Below are 13,060 nucleotides of genomic sequence, written 5' to 3'. Positions count from 1 at the left end.
CTCTCCCGTTCCGACTTCTTCTGGTATCGGAGCGACGCCAATTAACAAAACAAATCGATTAAATGATCTCGCTCGAAATTAATCAACAATTTTAATTGAAATTTCCATGTTGTTCCGTCAACAGTTTGAGATGGGATAAGAAGGAAAGAATAGTGCATAAATCAATAATCATTTGACGCTGAAAATTGTATACATTGCAATCGCTTCCTACATTGACAGGCCCATTCAGAATAAAGGGTTTTCAATCCATTTAAAACGATTAGTTTTATGATGTCGATTTTAACAACCATCAATTTTTGTTTGAATCTCCCATTCAGGCCATTCATTGATGTTTTAAACTTTTCAATCGACTATTGATATTTTACAGTTGGTGACGATACATTTTATTATACGGTGAATTTCGGAACAATGAAAATGTGGCCGAATAGAAATTTTTCGACATACAACATATCAATCGAGCACACATCACTGCGTATGACATTCGTTGTTTGGATGAATGAATGCGATAAATCACTGTCAGTAGTCGAGCTGCCTTCATTTTTTGTTTCTTATTCATGACCCGCCGTTTTTTTTTCTCGCGCGCGCACTACTTTAGGCATCATAAATTATTGTAATGTTTATTCCGCATAATTTTTTTTGTTGCTTTGTTCATTTCAATGAACCGTCATAAGTGATTTCGATGGAATCAATGTTTCATTATTTCTTCGAATGAATTATTAAAATCGTGCAAATGTGGCAAAAGCATCAAAGTCAAATGATTTTCGCACTACTTAAATTCAAGTGATGAAGAGATAAAAAAGAACGCAGATGAAATGAAAGAGATGTTAGTTTCGAATAGCCGAAGGCGTTTCATTTCTAGTCTCCGGGCGTAATCAATGAGTTTATAGGCGAAAAAAATTCAACTCAAAATTAAACACTCTTTTCACATTTCACTTTCATCTTAATGTGGTCAATCGTTTCGGTGCTTATGTTTCAATTTCGCAGCGATGAGTTCGACGATATTTCAATCGCCCGGTCGCCGATTGACGGCATTTCAAACCGAAATCGATGCTGACATTTAAATACTTTTACTTTTCCGCAATCTCTCATTCAGAACTCAATAAAATGGCAGATTTCATTCAGTGTCCGTCACATACAGAGAGAAAACAAACACAGAGAGAAAACAATCCGAACGGTCTGTAACATATTGTTGACATACGTGCCGATGCCGTAATCCAATCGAAGCAAACCACATCTGAATCATCATGTTTTATTTTTGTTTACATTTTTTCGCTTCGTGATCTTGTGCGTTTTATTTGGGTTTTTTATTGTTTTTTTTTTTATTCTCGGGCTGTTTTCTCTCTCTCTTTCTCTCTCTGGCGCACAGTATGTGCCCACACAGTGGCATGCAAAACTCTGTAAAATTCGTTTGAAGAGCACAATCCATTCGATATGCGTCGTTTCACTTTGTCTGCTTGCACGAACGACAGATTTAGAATATGTTTCATTGTTACCTTTGGTCGTTACGTTCGCAATGAATCACGTTTCTTCCTCATTACTATGCGTAATACGTACCCAATTCGAAGTGTCAGTACAAGAGTAGAAGAAACAAAAAAAAATACACGCAGATATACATTACACACACATTCATGACAACAAAACAGTTAATTATTTGAAATGAAAAGAGAAGTGCTAATTTATCAATAGACTTCGCTTTTCGTGGACCCACATCAGTTCGGCTTCAATTTTTAACTTCAATTTCTCTTCAATGAACAACAAATTGTGCAAAATGTGTCTTTGTGTGTTTGTATTTTTTCGGGTTTCAAACATGTTTGTATCTGCGGAGCGTCTGAATTGCACATGACTGTAGAAACAGTGTGTGTTTTTTGCAATGCTCCACTGCTCACTCACTCAATAAATGAAATGATAAGGTTTTTTTTTTGTTTCTCAACAGCCACTGAAAATAATTGTGCTTCGGTTATATTTTTTTTTAAATAAATGACACACATTTTCCTACACCAAATCCAGAGTTAAAACGCATTTGAGCACGCACATTTATTTGCGAATGGCTTAAAAGTAGAAAATTTATGTCGTGTTTCACACGAACACCGCTGTATGTGTTGAGCGAATGCTCATGTTCTGCGGTTACGTTATGCTGCAGTCGCGCAGTTCATAGAAATTGATTGAATTTGAATATTCAGTGGTTAACCTTGTTACAACTCTCCATCGTTTCTATTCGTACACTTTGCCTACGCTCGCATCGACATCAAATTTCGAAAATTAGAAATTAAATGATGAAATTATCGCCCAAGATTGTGGTTTCGTTCAAATTAATTGCGCCAAAAATTACATCCAATACCGACTCTTCGTGCGGTTAGGTGTCTTTGTTTTCCATCAGTGGCTCATTTTCACTTCCAAGTCGTTTTTTTGACATTGAATTAGCTTCAATCAATTTCTAATTAAACTTGGCATTTTCTCACACTCAAACGATTTAATCGGTTCCGATGCGACAAATTGCTGTCATTTCATTAAATTATACGTTGGCAAAGGAACGAGCCGGGCGAACTGTGAGCATTTTTGCAGACTCTTGTTATATGAGCTATAACGAAAATGAGTAAATTATCGTCTGCGTTAGGCCGGAAACATCGTACTCCTAACGACAAACACAATGAAAAAGTTTACGAGAAACTCAACACCAAATTTACTTTACAATGGCATTCCGGTTTTCAGGGGGATGGTTAAAATTGGTGCTTACGTCGACGATAGCACGATTTGAAAGAACGATTTCTTCTTATTTGCCATTCCATTCGCTAGAATTCTGGGCAAATTTATACAGTCAATATTCAAGGTCAAATGACCTCACGAAAGCGCGACTCATTCAAACTAATACGTGAATATGACGAATGAAACAAACAAACAAAAATAACATAATCATTCCGATTCATTTGATGGCCTTTTAATTTTTTTTTTTTCAAACAGTTCGGTTCACACACCAATTGACACCGTGCCAATTGACTTGTTATTTTGGGCTGTATCGAACGTTGAAAAGTAAAACAAAAACCGAGATCGTCTTTGTAATGGGCAAAAACGGCGCAATTCATATCCATTTAACTGTTCTAGTTAAACGTTTATTTTCGTCTGCAAATTGAATTGTTATGATAGAAGAAAAAAAGAGTGTCATTACGTTCCCCTGACTGCCTTTGTCATCCATGGGTGCACATTGAAGCGCACCTTTTAAATGAAAAAAAAAACGACAACAGGACCTCAAAATCGCATGTTATTCCTAATCTAGTTAGCGCTGGGTTTGAATCGAGTGAATTATATTAACCACTGTTTAACCATTGTTCCCGGGCATTTGAAGCCGTTTCGTGACTGTGGCCATTAGAAGTGCATGTGACACAAGCAATGCTCGACCCGACATGATATCAAACAGAAATATCGATTCGACGTTAAATACCGTGCACATGCCGTGCTGTTTACTTTTCAATTAGGCGGCTAACCGCTGTTCGGTGAAATGTTTTAGGGTGTGTTTACTCGATGTGAATATTGTTGGCACCGTGTTTGATGCGATATGATATTCGCAACTCACGCTTCATTCAATTCGCACTTTGTCACCCGAAAATGATTGCATTTTAAGGGTTCAATACGATGAATTTCTGTGTTGAAGTATAAATCACAATGATTTTTAATTTGCGGCCTATTTTTCTTTCATCTTCTGCGTATAATTCCCATCAAAAGTTGACATATTGAACCAAAATCGCCATTATTTCTCGTTAAAAACCTATGATTTCATTTTATTACTCGAATGGGCTGCATGCGTGCATTTAATTCAATTCCAACTGTCTCGTAAATTTGATTAGAGCTCTGACACATTTTATCACATTCGAAACTCGAGAAATTCATTAAAATCATTTGGGGGCGGACGCATATGAAATACGCAGCTCGGAATTTTTAATTAGCGAGTTCAAGTCACTTTGATTTCAGTGATTTATATGCATAAAAACTGCATATTCGTTAAATTATTCAATCGTTTCTCGCGTTCGCACAATGCGCGGCTTCTTTTTAATATTCAAATGAAAATATGATTGTGAATCGGCTTTTTTGAGGTAAACAAATCTCCAGTGAGTGATTTGTTGCGTTTCTTTTACAGACTTTGCCTGGCTTATGGACTTTGCTATGTTGTACATCGTTCGGTTTTATTGCCCATAGTTTTAAAGGGCCCAACGATGCGTAAATACGCCACTGAATCGAGCCAATTTACTGTTGAGAATCTGTAAAAATGGTTACAACACACTTAATTTTCCAATTATCATTTTTCGCCCGGAGTTTTACACGATGAAAGCCATTCGGAGGATTTATTTTAATCCAGGCTAGAATAAAGACGTGACCCATTAATGATGCTTTTGAACTCACACACAGCGATACGGTTTATTTTTAACCAAAACAACACGCACACACATTCAAACGAGAGAATTTGCTCTAGAATTTTATATAAATGTTGAAAATGAGGCATAATGGAGACAAATCGCATTTTTCAGCTGGATACGTTCGCTGTGTTTCTGTTTTTTCTTTCACTTTTGAGTGAGATTGAACTTTCGCAGCACTAGAAAATGTCAAGAACATTCGCATCATCGATCGTTCAACAAGTCTCTCTTACGCGCTCTCTCTCACTCGCTGAAATGATAGTTTCGAGTCAACAGATCGCGACACATATGTGCCAATATCGTATTTCAGTATCTACAGCACGAGACATTCTATAATTTACTACATTTTGATTACATCAGAGAGAGAAAGAGAGAAAAACGCACATAAAATTACGTTGACCCAATTTGCTTGTTTTAGCCGCTTAGAAGAAGAGAAAAAGAGTGAGGGAATTTCTGTATTTATTTATTTTGTTGAGAATGTTCAAATGTTCTGGCTGATTTGTTCGCGATCGTTCGAGCGCATCGAACTAGGCATTACAAGTAAACAAACTCTCTGCGTTTTCAGTATTTATAGAATGTATCCGAAATGTTCTTTCAAAGGTCTTTCCCTTATTAGACGGTATCGACGAGTCGGTCGAAATGATAAAATGCACGGCATTTGGTCGCATAATGCACTCGATGCACATTCCGTTTTGATGTTATAACATCACATTGACTAGCTCGTGGACATGCATTACTGAATTGCAAGGCGTGCAATGTGCAACGGGAAAGAACCATCGTTAAAATTCCAACGAAGAAAACGGTTATTTATTTAATATTCACAGTTGTTCAAAAAAAAAAGAATCGGCCGCTTCCAATTCACTGCTCTTGAAACAAGATTCACTTTGCAGGTCTCAACTCACTTGTTTTCGATGTTGTTTAATTTTTTACTTTTTGTTTATCTTCAAATCATAGAAACTCAATGCAAACAAAACGCTGCTGGTGCTTATGCTTGCTGAAAATCAAATGAAATACTACATTCCAAACCATTTGTTTGGTTGTGTGAAGCACGTTCAGCATTGCTATTTTGTTTGGCTGGTAGCGATATCACGGCCACACACTAGCGCACACTTTCGATTTCGATTGCAAGAACATCGCGTGAACAAAGAAACTTTGAACAGCGACATACCGTTGACTCTTCTTGTGCCATAGTTTTGATTAGTTACGTTGCGCTGTGTGCGTAATTGAAACCACCGATTGCAACCACCCAAAACAAAAAACAGGGTTGAGCCACAATATTCACTTTCGTAATGCCAAGCGAAACGGGAACTCGTTATCGTACCCGATTTCCTGCGACTGGCTATGTTAATTTACTCGAGAATTTCATCATGAAAAATGGCAAGTGTTTATAGCGGCGATAAACATGAGTGCCCATGCCCATGCAATTAAAGCATAAAGAAGACGAAAAAGTATGGTGAAAATCCAACGTTTTGACACACATGCCGAGTACGTTTACCTCGGTCGAGCGAAACGCACGCCATAAGCATTAAGTCCAGCTGATTTTTTCGGATGGAAAATTAATCTTCGATCGGATTTGTTTACAGTGCGTTTGCCCGCAAGAGAGAGAAATGTCGATGAGAAAGTTCAAAACATACATTCGCCGTGAACGAAGAAGAAATTCTTTTCGATTTATATTTAGATTGTTTATGTTTTTGCGCATGCAGCTCGTAGAAATGCGATGCGCGGCGCTTCCAAACCAGATGCTTCCATATTTTATTTCATCACCACAAAAGCCGCGCACAGATAATGCACTTTCAGCAAGATAGAAACGAGTGTTTGCATTTAGATCGCATACCAAATCATTATATTTATGCTTCTATTGTGATCGATATATACACTGATGTAGGCTAAATTGGATTTGTTCAACAATCAAATCCGATTGATGGTACTCACTTGCGGTTCACTTCAACTCACTTCGAGTAGCTAATGAAAATTTCAAAATAAACAATAAATTTTCACCATGAATCACGTTTCTAATGTTGAAAATGCTTTCTAGACACATATCACGACTCTAACTTGTTTACATTCAACCAAAATATGTGTCTATTCATATTGGATTGACTCCCAACTCCGATATATTCTACTTTTATTCCGGTTGTTGTGTCAACCCTAAAAACACAATACAATAATCAAAATAAATTTATCGAAAATATTTTCGTTGGAAATCGAAATTGTAGGTAAATAGAACGACACACAAACACGTAACAGTCGCAGAAAAAACAACAACAACACAGAAATAAAACATGGCAACGTTTATTCAACATCCCCAACATGCACCACCACCACCGCCGCCACCAAAGCCAAAGGCAAAATCGACAAATCACAATTCACATGAAAATAACTATGTCAGTAGTCAAGTTAGCTACAAACAGAACGGTAACAATCACTACGATTCGGTGCCACCGCTTGACGAGGAAAAAGTTGTGATGACACCCAAAGGGAAGACCTCAAATTCAACGGTGATTTTAATTGAACGCAAATTGATTGACACAATCAATGAAAGACAGCATGTGGCCGGTGGCGATCACACAGGCATCATTATCAACAAAGATACGGCCAACGGACTGGCAAAATCTCAATTGCCACAGGCTCAGTTGAGCCTGGAATTTCGCGTATTTTTGGTCAGCGGCAATACAGGACAGCACTCACAAGAGTCACGTACACTTCGATTCTGGTTTCGATCATGGATTACAAACGAAGACAAACAAGCGCATGTGGCACAAGATTTCTTCCGTGAACTCGTCAGCCCAAAAGATTTTCCAAGAGGTAATTGTTTTTGGCAATAATGTTCTTTTCAAGTGAATAACGTCTATTTGACAAAACGCAAATCTCTAGATTATGTCGGATTCATTAAAAAAATTATGAAGTTAATGCAAAAGGGCTACAATGAAATCCAAGCATTGGAAGTGGAACTACGAATTATGGAACAAACATCGGCACCACCATCGCGACCACGTAAGTTAACCACACAATACAACTTTCTTTACTTTCGAACATTTTACAACATGTCTTACCTCTATCTCTATTCTATTTTATACTCGATCTCTTTATCTCGAATTCAACATGGAACAAAAATTTATTTCCATTCTCTCATTGATCAAAACACATGCAATGAAAAAAACAAAATACGAAAATCCATGAAACTTATAACAAAACCAATTTAGCAAGAGAAGGTCATTTGATTTTTTGTTATGGCGATTGTGAGCGTAAATATGAAGAAGCGATGGACTCGTTGCGTGAAAGCCGCACAGGTGACGTGATGAAAGATATCTGGTTGGATGCTTATAACACGCAATCAAAGAGAATCTCAACTAAACCAAATGAACCTAACAAACGATAACAATCGATCTTTCTTTCTCTTTTTGTCCCACTCTGTCTCCCTATGCTTTGAATATATTCATTGTACTTATTTTTTCGAGTATGCAAAAATAAAAACCAATTACACTTGTAATCACATCTCTAATCCCGCTCCCTCATTTGTCTAATTTAATCGTTTGGACTTTCACTAAAAACATTCTTTTTTTCATCGAGGCTAATTTTGGAAAATTTATAGCAATAATAATTAAAACGTTTTGCCCAAACATCGAAAGATAAGCGCATTTGCTGGCAATACTCGTTATCATAACGCAATCAGACAACATACATTTCACAAAATCTTATCAGCATTGTTGCAAGTTACGTGTTTTTTATTGCAATTTTTCCACATTTACCTCTTGATTACCGTTTACAACTGCGATTATTTTTCAATTTCGATATTCGATGACAACGAAATTGAAATGTCAAATAGAGTGGCGCAAAAGGGCTTCACCCGTTATTCTGAGTCGTCATTGTTTGATCAATATGTAATTATTGCCATTTTTTCGGTTATGCAATTTAGGATATTATTGACGATATTTTTCCCAACTAATACCACCGTAACTCACACTGCATTGAAACAAAACAACATGCAAAAATATAACGCCTTTCTTTTACATCTCTCATCACGCTCACTTCACTTTGTGAATCATTTCCATTGAATCGAATTTATAATGTCTCGTTTTGCCTGTGTATACTAACTTTGCATTGCATGTGAAAATCGAATCGTTTTTGCCGTGAAAAAATTGATTATATCAATCTGTCACACTAATCACGTTTGAGAATGACAAATTGCGATGTAAATCTTTGGCTTGTCATTATGTGATCAACCTTCTGAATTTTTTTTTTTGCTGAATGATGACATGTGTTTCCATTTAATATTGTTTCGTGTTGTATGTCGGTTAATTTTCTCCATTTGTCTGACGTGCTGTATGTGTTTTCGTTTACAGTTTCATTCGAAGATTCGCAATACGAAGTCGTGCCATTGACCGCAGAGAAGGTGCTTGAATTCATCGAACAAGCTTATCCAAACCCAATTACACCAGAGGATTTAGCACGGTATGTACATCACAACGGTTTGCTTGATTAGATAGAAATTCAATGGAATTACGTATTCTTATCCCTATTCTTATTCCTACTCGTATTCGTATTCGATTAGAAATCATGGCTGGTCCGAGGAAGAAGTGCTTCAAATCATGCTATCACTTCAGAGTCGTGGTATCATCAAAGCCATGGAATTCAATTCCTTCACTCGTATCCATCACGAAGACACGGAAATCAAGGTAATTACGGGGAAAAGCCTAATGAGCTTCGATTCAAATGGGACAATGGATAATGATAATTTTTTATTATATAGGTCGTCAAACAAATGCCAACTATTGCTTCGAACAAGCAACCGACCATCGCCATTATAACGGCACAATATTGTGAAAAGTTGGCCGTCGATGCGATGTTGGAAAATAAAGAGACATTCGTCCGGTATACTACAGTGGGTGAGTTTGATGGTTTCATTATTATTATGGGACGATTTATGCTAACACAAATGGATACGTAGTCAAAAGATTATTTTTTATATGATGGAGATAAATAATGGAGGAAATTTATTCATTCAGTTTGATTTATCTATATTGATTTACTATCAACTGATATTTCGGAAAAAAAACTTGATTTGATATCAAACATTTCGTTAGTTCAAACTAATTTAAATTTAATTGAATTTTAATCGATAAATAATTTTGCGGCAAATAAAAAATGGATTGATCTTGCTTATTGTCAATTTTATTATTAGATAGTAGACTATCGCTTGCATGATATAAATACCAGTTTTATTCTTATTTTTCTTTCTCTCTATCCAATTTCTCTTTCTCTCTTTTTTATTGCAATAATTCGTATTTAAATTCAACTGTTGTTTTACTAAAACCAAACGAAATTCAAACCCTGACACTACCAAACGATCGATTGTTGACACAAAACAGGAAGTTCTTCTCCTGAAAAAGACCTATCCAACGGTTATCACACACAACAGATGACGAAGAGCAAACGTTTCGGTAAGGATAAAAATATTTTCAGATGAAACATACCAATTCGCACAACTACCACCGCCACCACCACCAATTTGTCCAACACCGTCAAATCTCAATATGTATTTTACATTTATGTTGTTATAACATGACCTTTTGTTATTATTTTGTTCGTGTTCATTTTATCGCATTTGACATTTTAAAGAAGTTTTTGTTTTTTTCTTTTCAAACATTTTTTTTTGTTATCAAATGACATGCGACTATCGTGCAAAAACACGAAATAACTTGACCTTAGACAAACATTTACATTGACTGATGAAAATCTTACAAAATTTCATAACTTTTACGTTTTTTGCTTCATTGATAATTTCATTTCACAATTTTAATTTTTGTTTCGCTTTTATCACATTTTATTGCTTATGGGTACAACTGCATATGGTGGAAGTTTTAATTTTTTCATTTCATAATATGAAAATTTGGTGACTTCGCTGTTCTTTAATCGATTGCATTATTTTAGGCGAATCAAATGTGTACACATTGGGCAACATTGGTGCGCATCGCATTGTTAGCACAAAATTGCCATCCGTGGGTAGTACTCGCGAAGCGATGACAGCCACTGGAAACACAACAACACGTCTGTTGGGAACATTTCAAAAGGTCGATTATGTGTTTATCGTTGGCGTCGCTGGTGGCATTCCACATTACACTGATTTCAAGAAACATGTTCGACTTGGTGACGTTGTCATTTCACATATCGAACAGAATCGCTTGTTCAATGGGTAAGAATTGAGTCAAACTCTTTCATTTTCATCACCTTTTAAGATTTTGTTATGATTTTTCCCTTGAAAATTAAGATTCTGGTGCAAACTCGAATTAAAATTGAGTTCTGTTTTGCTTAATGTATTGAAAATTTGGTTGGAAATTGTAAATAAAGAGGAATTTTGTACATTTTTCAGAAATACAAACGAAAAGCCTAGCATTTATTTCTACAATGGTGGTGATGAGCAGGGCACTCGTCGTTACTATCCAGTGAATGCATGTTTGCAAGAAATTTCCAAAAATCTGCTGTATGCATCAGAAGGAAAGCGGCCATGGGAAGCGTACATCAGAGAAGGGCTTCAACATTTACAAGTGAGTTGATTTAGTTGCAAGCGGATTGAATTGATGTGATTTGTAAGTGACACATATTTCATTTCATTTTAGGAACGCACGGAAAATGATTTTACACGACCAGCTGCAAACACCGACAAACTGTATATGAACATTGGAAACGGAGAAGTGATTGAAGTGCAACATCCACAACCGATGGTAGACAATGTCGATGGCAATTCATTCGGTCAGAACCGATTGCATTTGGGTCCAATTGGATCTGGCAAAGAAATCGTACGATCCGAATCGGAACGTATCGAATTTGCACGAACACATGGTTTACTTGCCACCGACGTTGAAATGAGCTCCGTCTTGGACAGCATCATCGGCAATTGTCGTGACAGTTTTATCATAGTCAAAGGTACGCTTAAAACATATTCTCCTTCCACTTCACATTCAACTAACACATCCGTTTTTATTTCATTGAATAGGAATATCGGACTACAAAGATGGCATCACGACCAAAAAATGGCAAAACTATGCTTCACTGGCCGCTGCAGCCGTGACAAAGTCAATTATCTGTGCATTGGACGCTCCAACTAATGTTTAGACTATATTTACCAATTACCGAACTTACTAAAACATTATCTCTTTATTGCAATCGAAGAATAACGACTAATGCAATAATCTCATATTCCAAATGTGTAGGTGAATGGCTCACATTAACAGTTAGAACAGTGAATTTACATGTAATACGAAATTGTTTGTAGTTTCAATGATAAACGAAATATTGAAATCGATATGATAGCAAAAAAAAATCCACACCTATTAAGCACTTCCATTCAAATAAATATACGATTCTCTTCCCCAACCACAGATACCACTTGGATTGGTATTTTAGAGAAAAAAATTTAAACGACTAATTCAATTTTTTTTTTTATATTTATTCGAATATTTATTGTGAATGAGAGCTTGTCGTAGAGATAGGAGACATGAAAAACACGCATATCTGATTGGCGATGGAAGTCATGGACAAAACAAAAAAAATTGATATTCACTTTAGATCGCTTTAGAAAATTTAAATAAATTTGATGTTTATTCAACCACAATACAAGAATTTCTGGAATTGTTTTATTACAACGACCATGCATCAATTGGCACATTCGATTGATTTTGAAGGAGAAACGGTTTGGGTGACCTCTTAATTGAAAAGGTGATTATTTGTGTAAATGAGTAAGTAATTCAATACATGTGTGTGTTTGCACAATTGCAATTGTTATTGGCTACAATACAAAAAACATATTTCGTTTCAGATTAAATCGACCGCGAACAAAGATTTTTCAAATACACGATAGTCCCTTCTCTTTATTAATGTAAAATATGGAATAACATGAGCCCAAATCGGTTTTCCGTTAACAAAATTAAACACAATTTTTCTATACGTATATACAAAAAAAAATGCTTCTACGCTACGCTTATTATCTGAGTTTAATCACAAAGTACAACAGCAAGAATACGAATAGGGCAAACAGAAATATGTAAAACATGTATTTGTGGTGGCCGTTTCGTCCCAGCCGCACCACACGATTCATTGTATTTGTAAGAAATCCGCCAGTTCGTTCCATGTCATCGTCGATGCCTCGCAACAGTTTGTCTTGATAGCGAACCTCATGTCCTATATCGATTGTCAATGATTTCAGTGCGCCGATTTTACCTTGTAGCTCATCAGTCAATCGCTGATTTTCCTCTTCGATTAGATCATTGCCGCCGGCTGATGTTGATGGCCGATCCGGTGCTTGGGAAAGCGGCTGATAACTGTACCCTTGTGCACGACGCATTTGATTCCGATCCAGCTTGGTCAATTGTACTTAGTCACGGTTTTTGCAGGAAAAAAACCCAATCGAAACCTATAACAATGAACAAAGGGGAAAGTGTTAGTGAATTTGATACGCTTTGTTCACAATTAACTTTATTACGTGGCTAAATGGTTTTACTTCATGAAAACAAACTTTTACTCACTCTTTGATTATTTATCAGAACTCAATGTGAAGAAAAACACCGTGCAAAATATATTTAATTAGGTTTTTTTTCGCCTCTTCCCAGATTTTGTATTTTGTTTAACGATGATGTGTCAAGTCATTGACAGTTATCAAC

At 36.3% G+C, this 13,060-nt stretch overlaps 2 protein-coding genes across 5 annotated transcripts in view; one reads left to right on the top strand and one right to left on the bottom strand.

Moving 5' to 3' along the window:
- LOC129569424 (uncharacterized) overlaps positions 1-12,023 on the top strand; it is a 20,061-nt gene extending 8,038 nt beyond the window's left edge. Inside the window, exons 2-12 of one of the 4 annotated variants that reach the window (XM_055448260.1) lie at positions 6,620-7,208; positions 7,278-7,397; positions 7,607-7,693; positions 8,747-8,855; positions 8,956-9,079; positions 9,154-9,289; positions 9,773-9,844; positions 10,335-10,596; positions 10,774-10,948; positions 11,021-11,327; positions 11,398-12,023. In XM_055448260.1, coding sequence (XP_055304235.1) covers positions 6,686-7,208; positions 7,278-7,397; positions 7,607-7,693; positions 8,747-8,855; positions 8,956-9,079; positions 9,154-9,289; positions 9,773-9,844; positions 10,335-10,596; positions 10,774-10,948; positions 11,021-11,327; positions 11,398-11,516 — 2,034 coding nt within the window. In that variant the 5' untranslated portion in view covers positions 6,620-6,685 and the 3' untranslated portion in view covers positions 11,517-12,023. The remainder of the gene's footprint in view (positions 1-6,619; positions 7,209-7,277; positions 7,398-7,606; positions 7,694-8,746; positions 8,856-8,955; positions 9,080-9,153; positions 9,290-9,772; positions 9,845-10,334; positions 10,597-10,773; positions 10,949-11,020; positions 11,328-11,397) is intronic. The other 3 variants (XM_055448262.1, XM_055448261.1, XM_055448263.1) reach the window with 3 other exon arrangements.
- Positions 11,960-13,060, bottom strand: LOC129569425 (BET1 homolog). The gene is made up of 2 exons (XM_055448264.1): positions 12,926-13,060; positions 11,960-12,813 (listed from the first exon to the last, which is right to left on the bottom strand). The coding sequence occupies exon 2, from the start codon at positions 12,742-12,744 to the stop codon at positions 12,385-12,387; it is 360 nt and encodes a 119-aa protein (XP_055304239.1). The 5' UTR covers positions 12,745-12,813; positions 12,926-13,060; the 3' UTR covers positions 11,960-12,384.

This window comes from Sitodiplosis mosellana, unplaced genomic scaffold, assembly GCF_009176505.1.
Source record: "Sitodiplosis mosellana isolate CC-2019 unplaced genomic scaffold, AAFC_SMos_1.0 Smas_scaffold_30, whole genome shotgun sequence".
NCBI classification, from domain to species: Eukaryota; Metazoa; Arthropoda; class Insecta; order Diptera; family Cecidomyiidae; genus Sitodiplosis; species Sitodiplosis mosellana.
The sequence above is the reverse complement of the archived record's forward strand: the minus strand, read 5'-3'. Positions and strand labels throughout refer to the sequence as shown.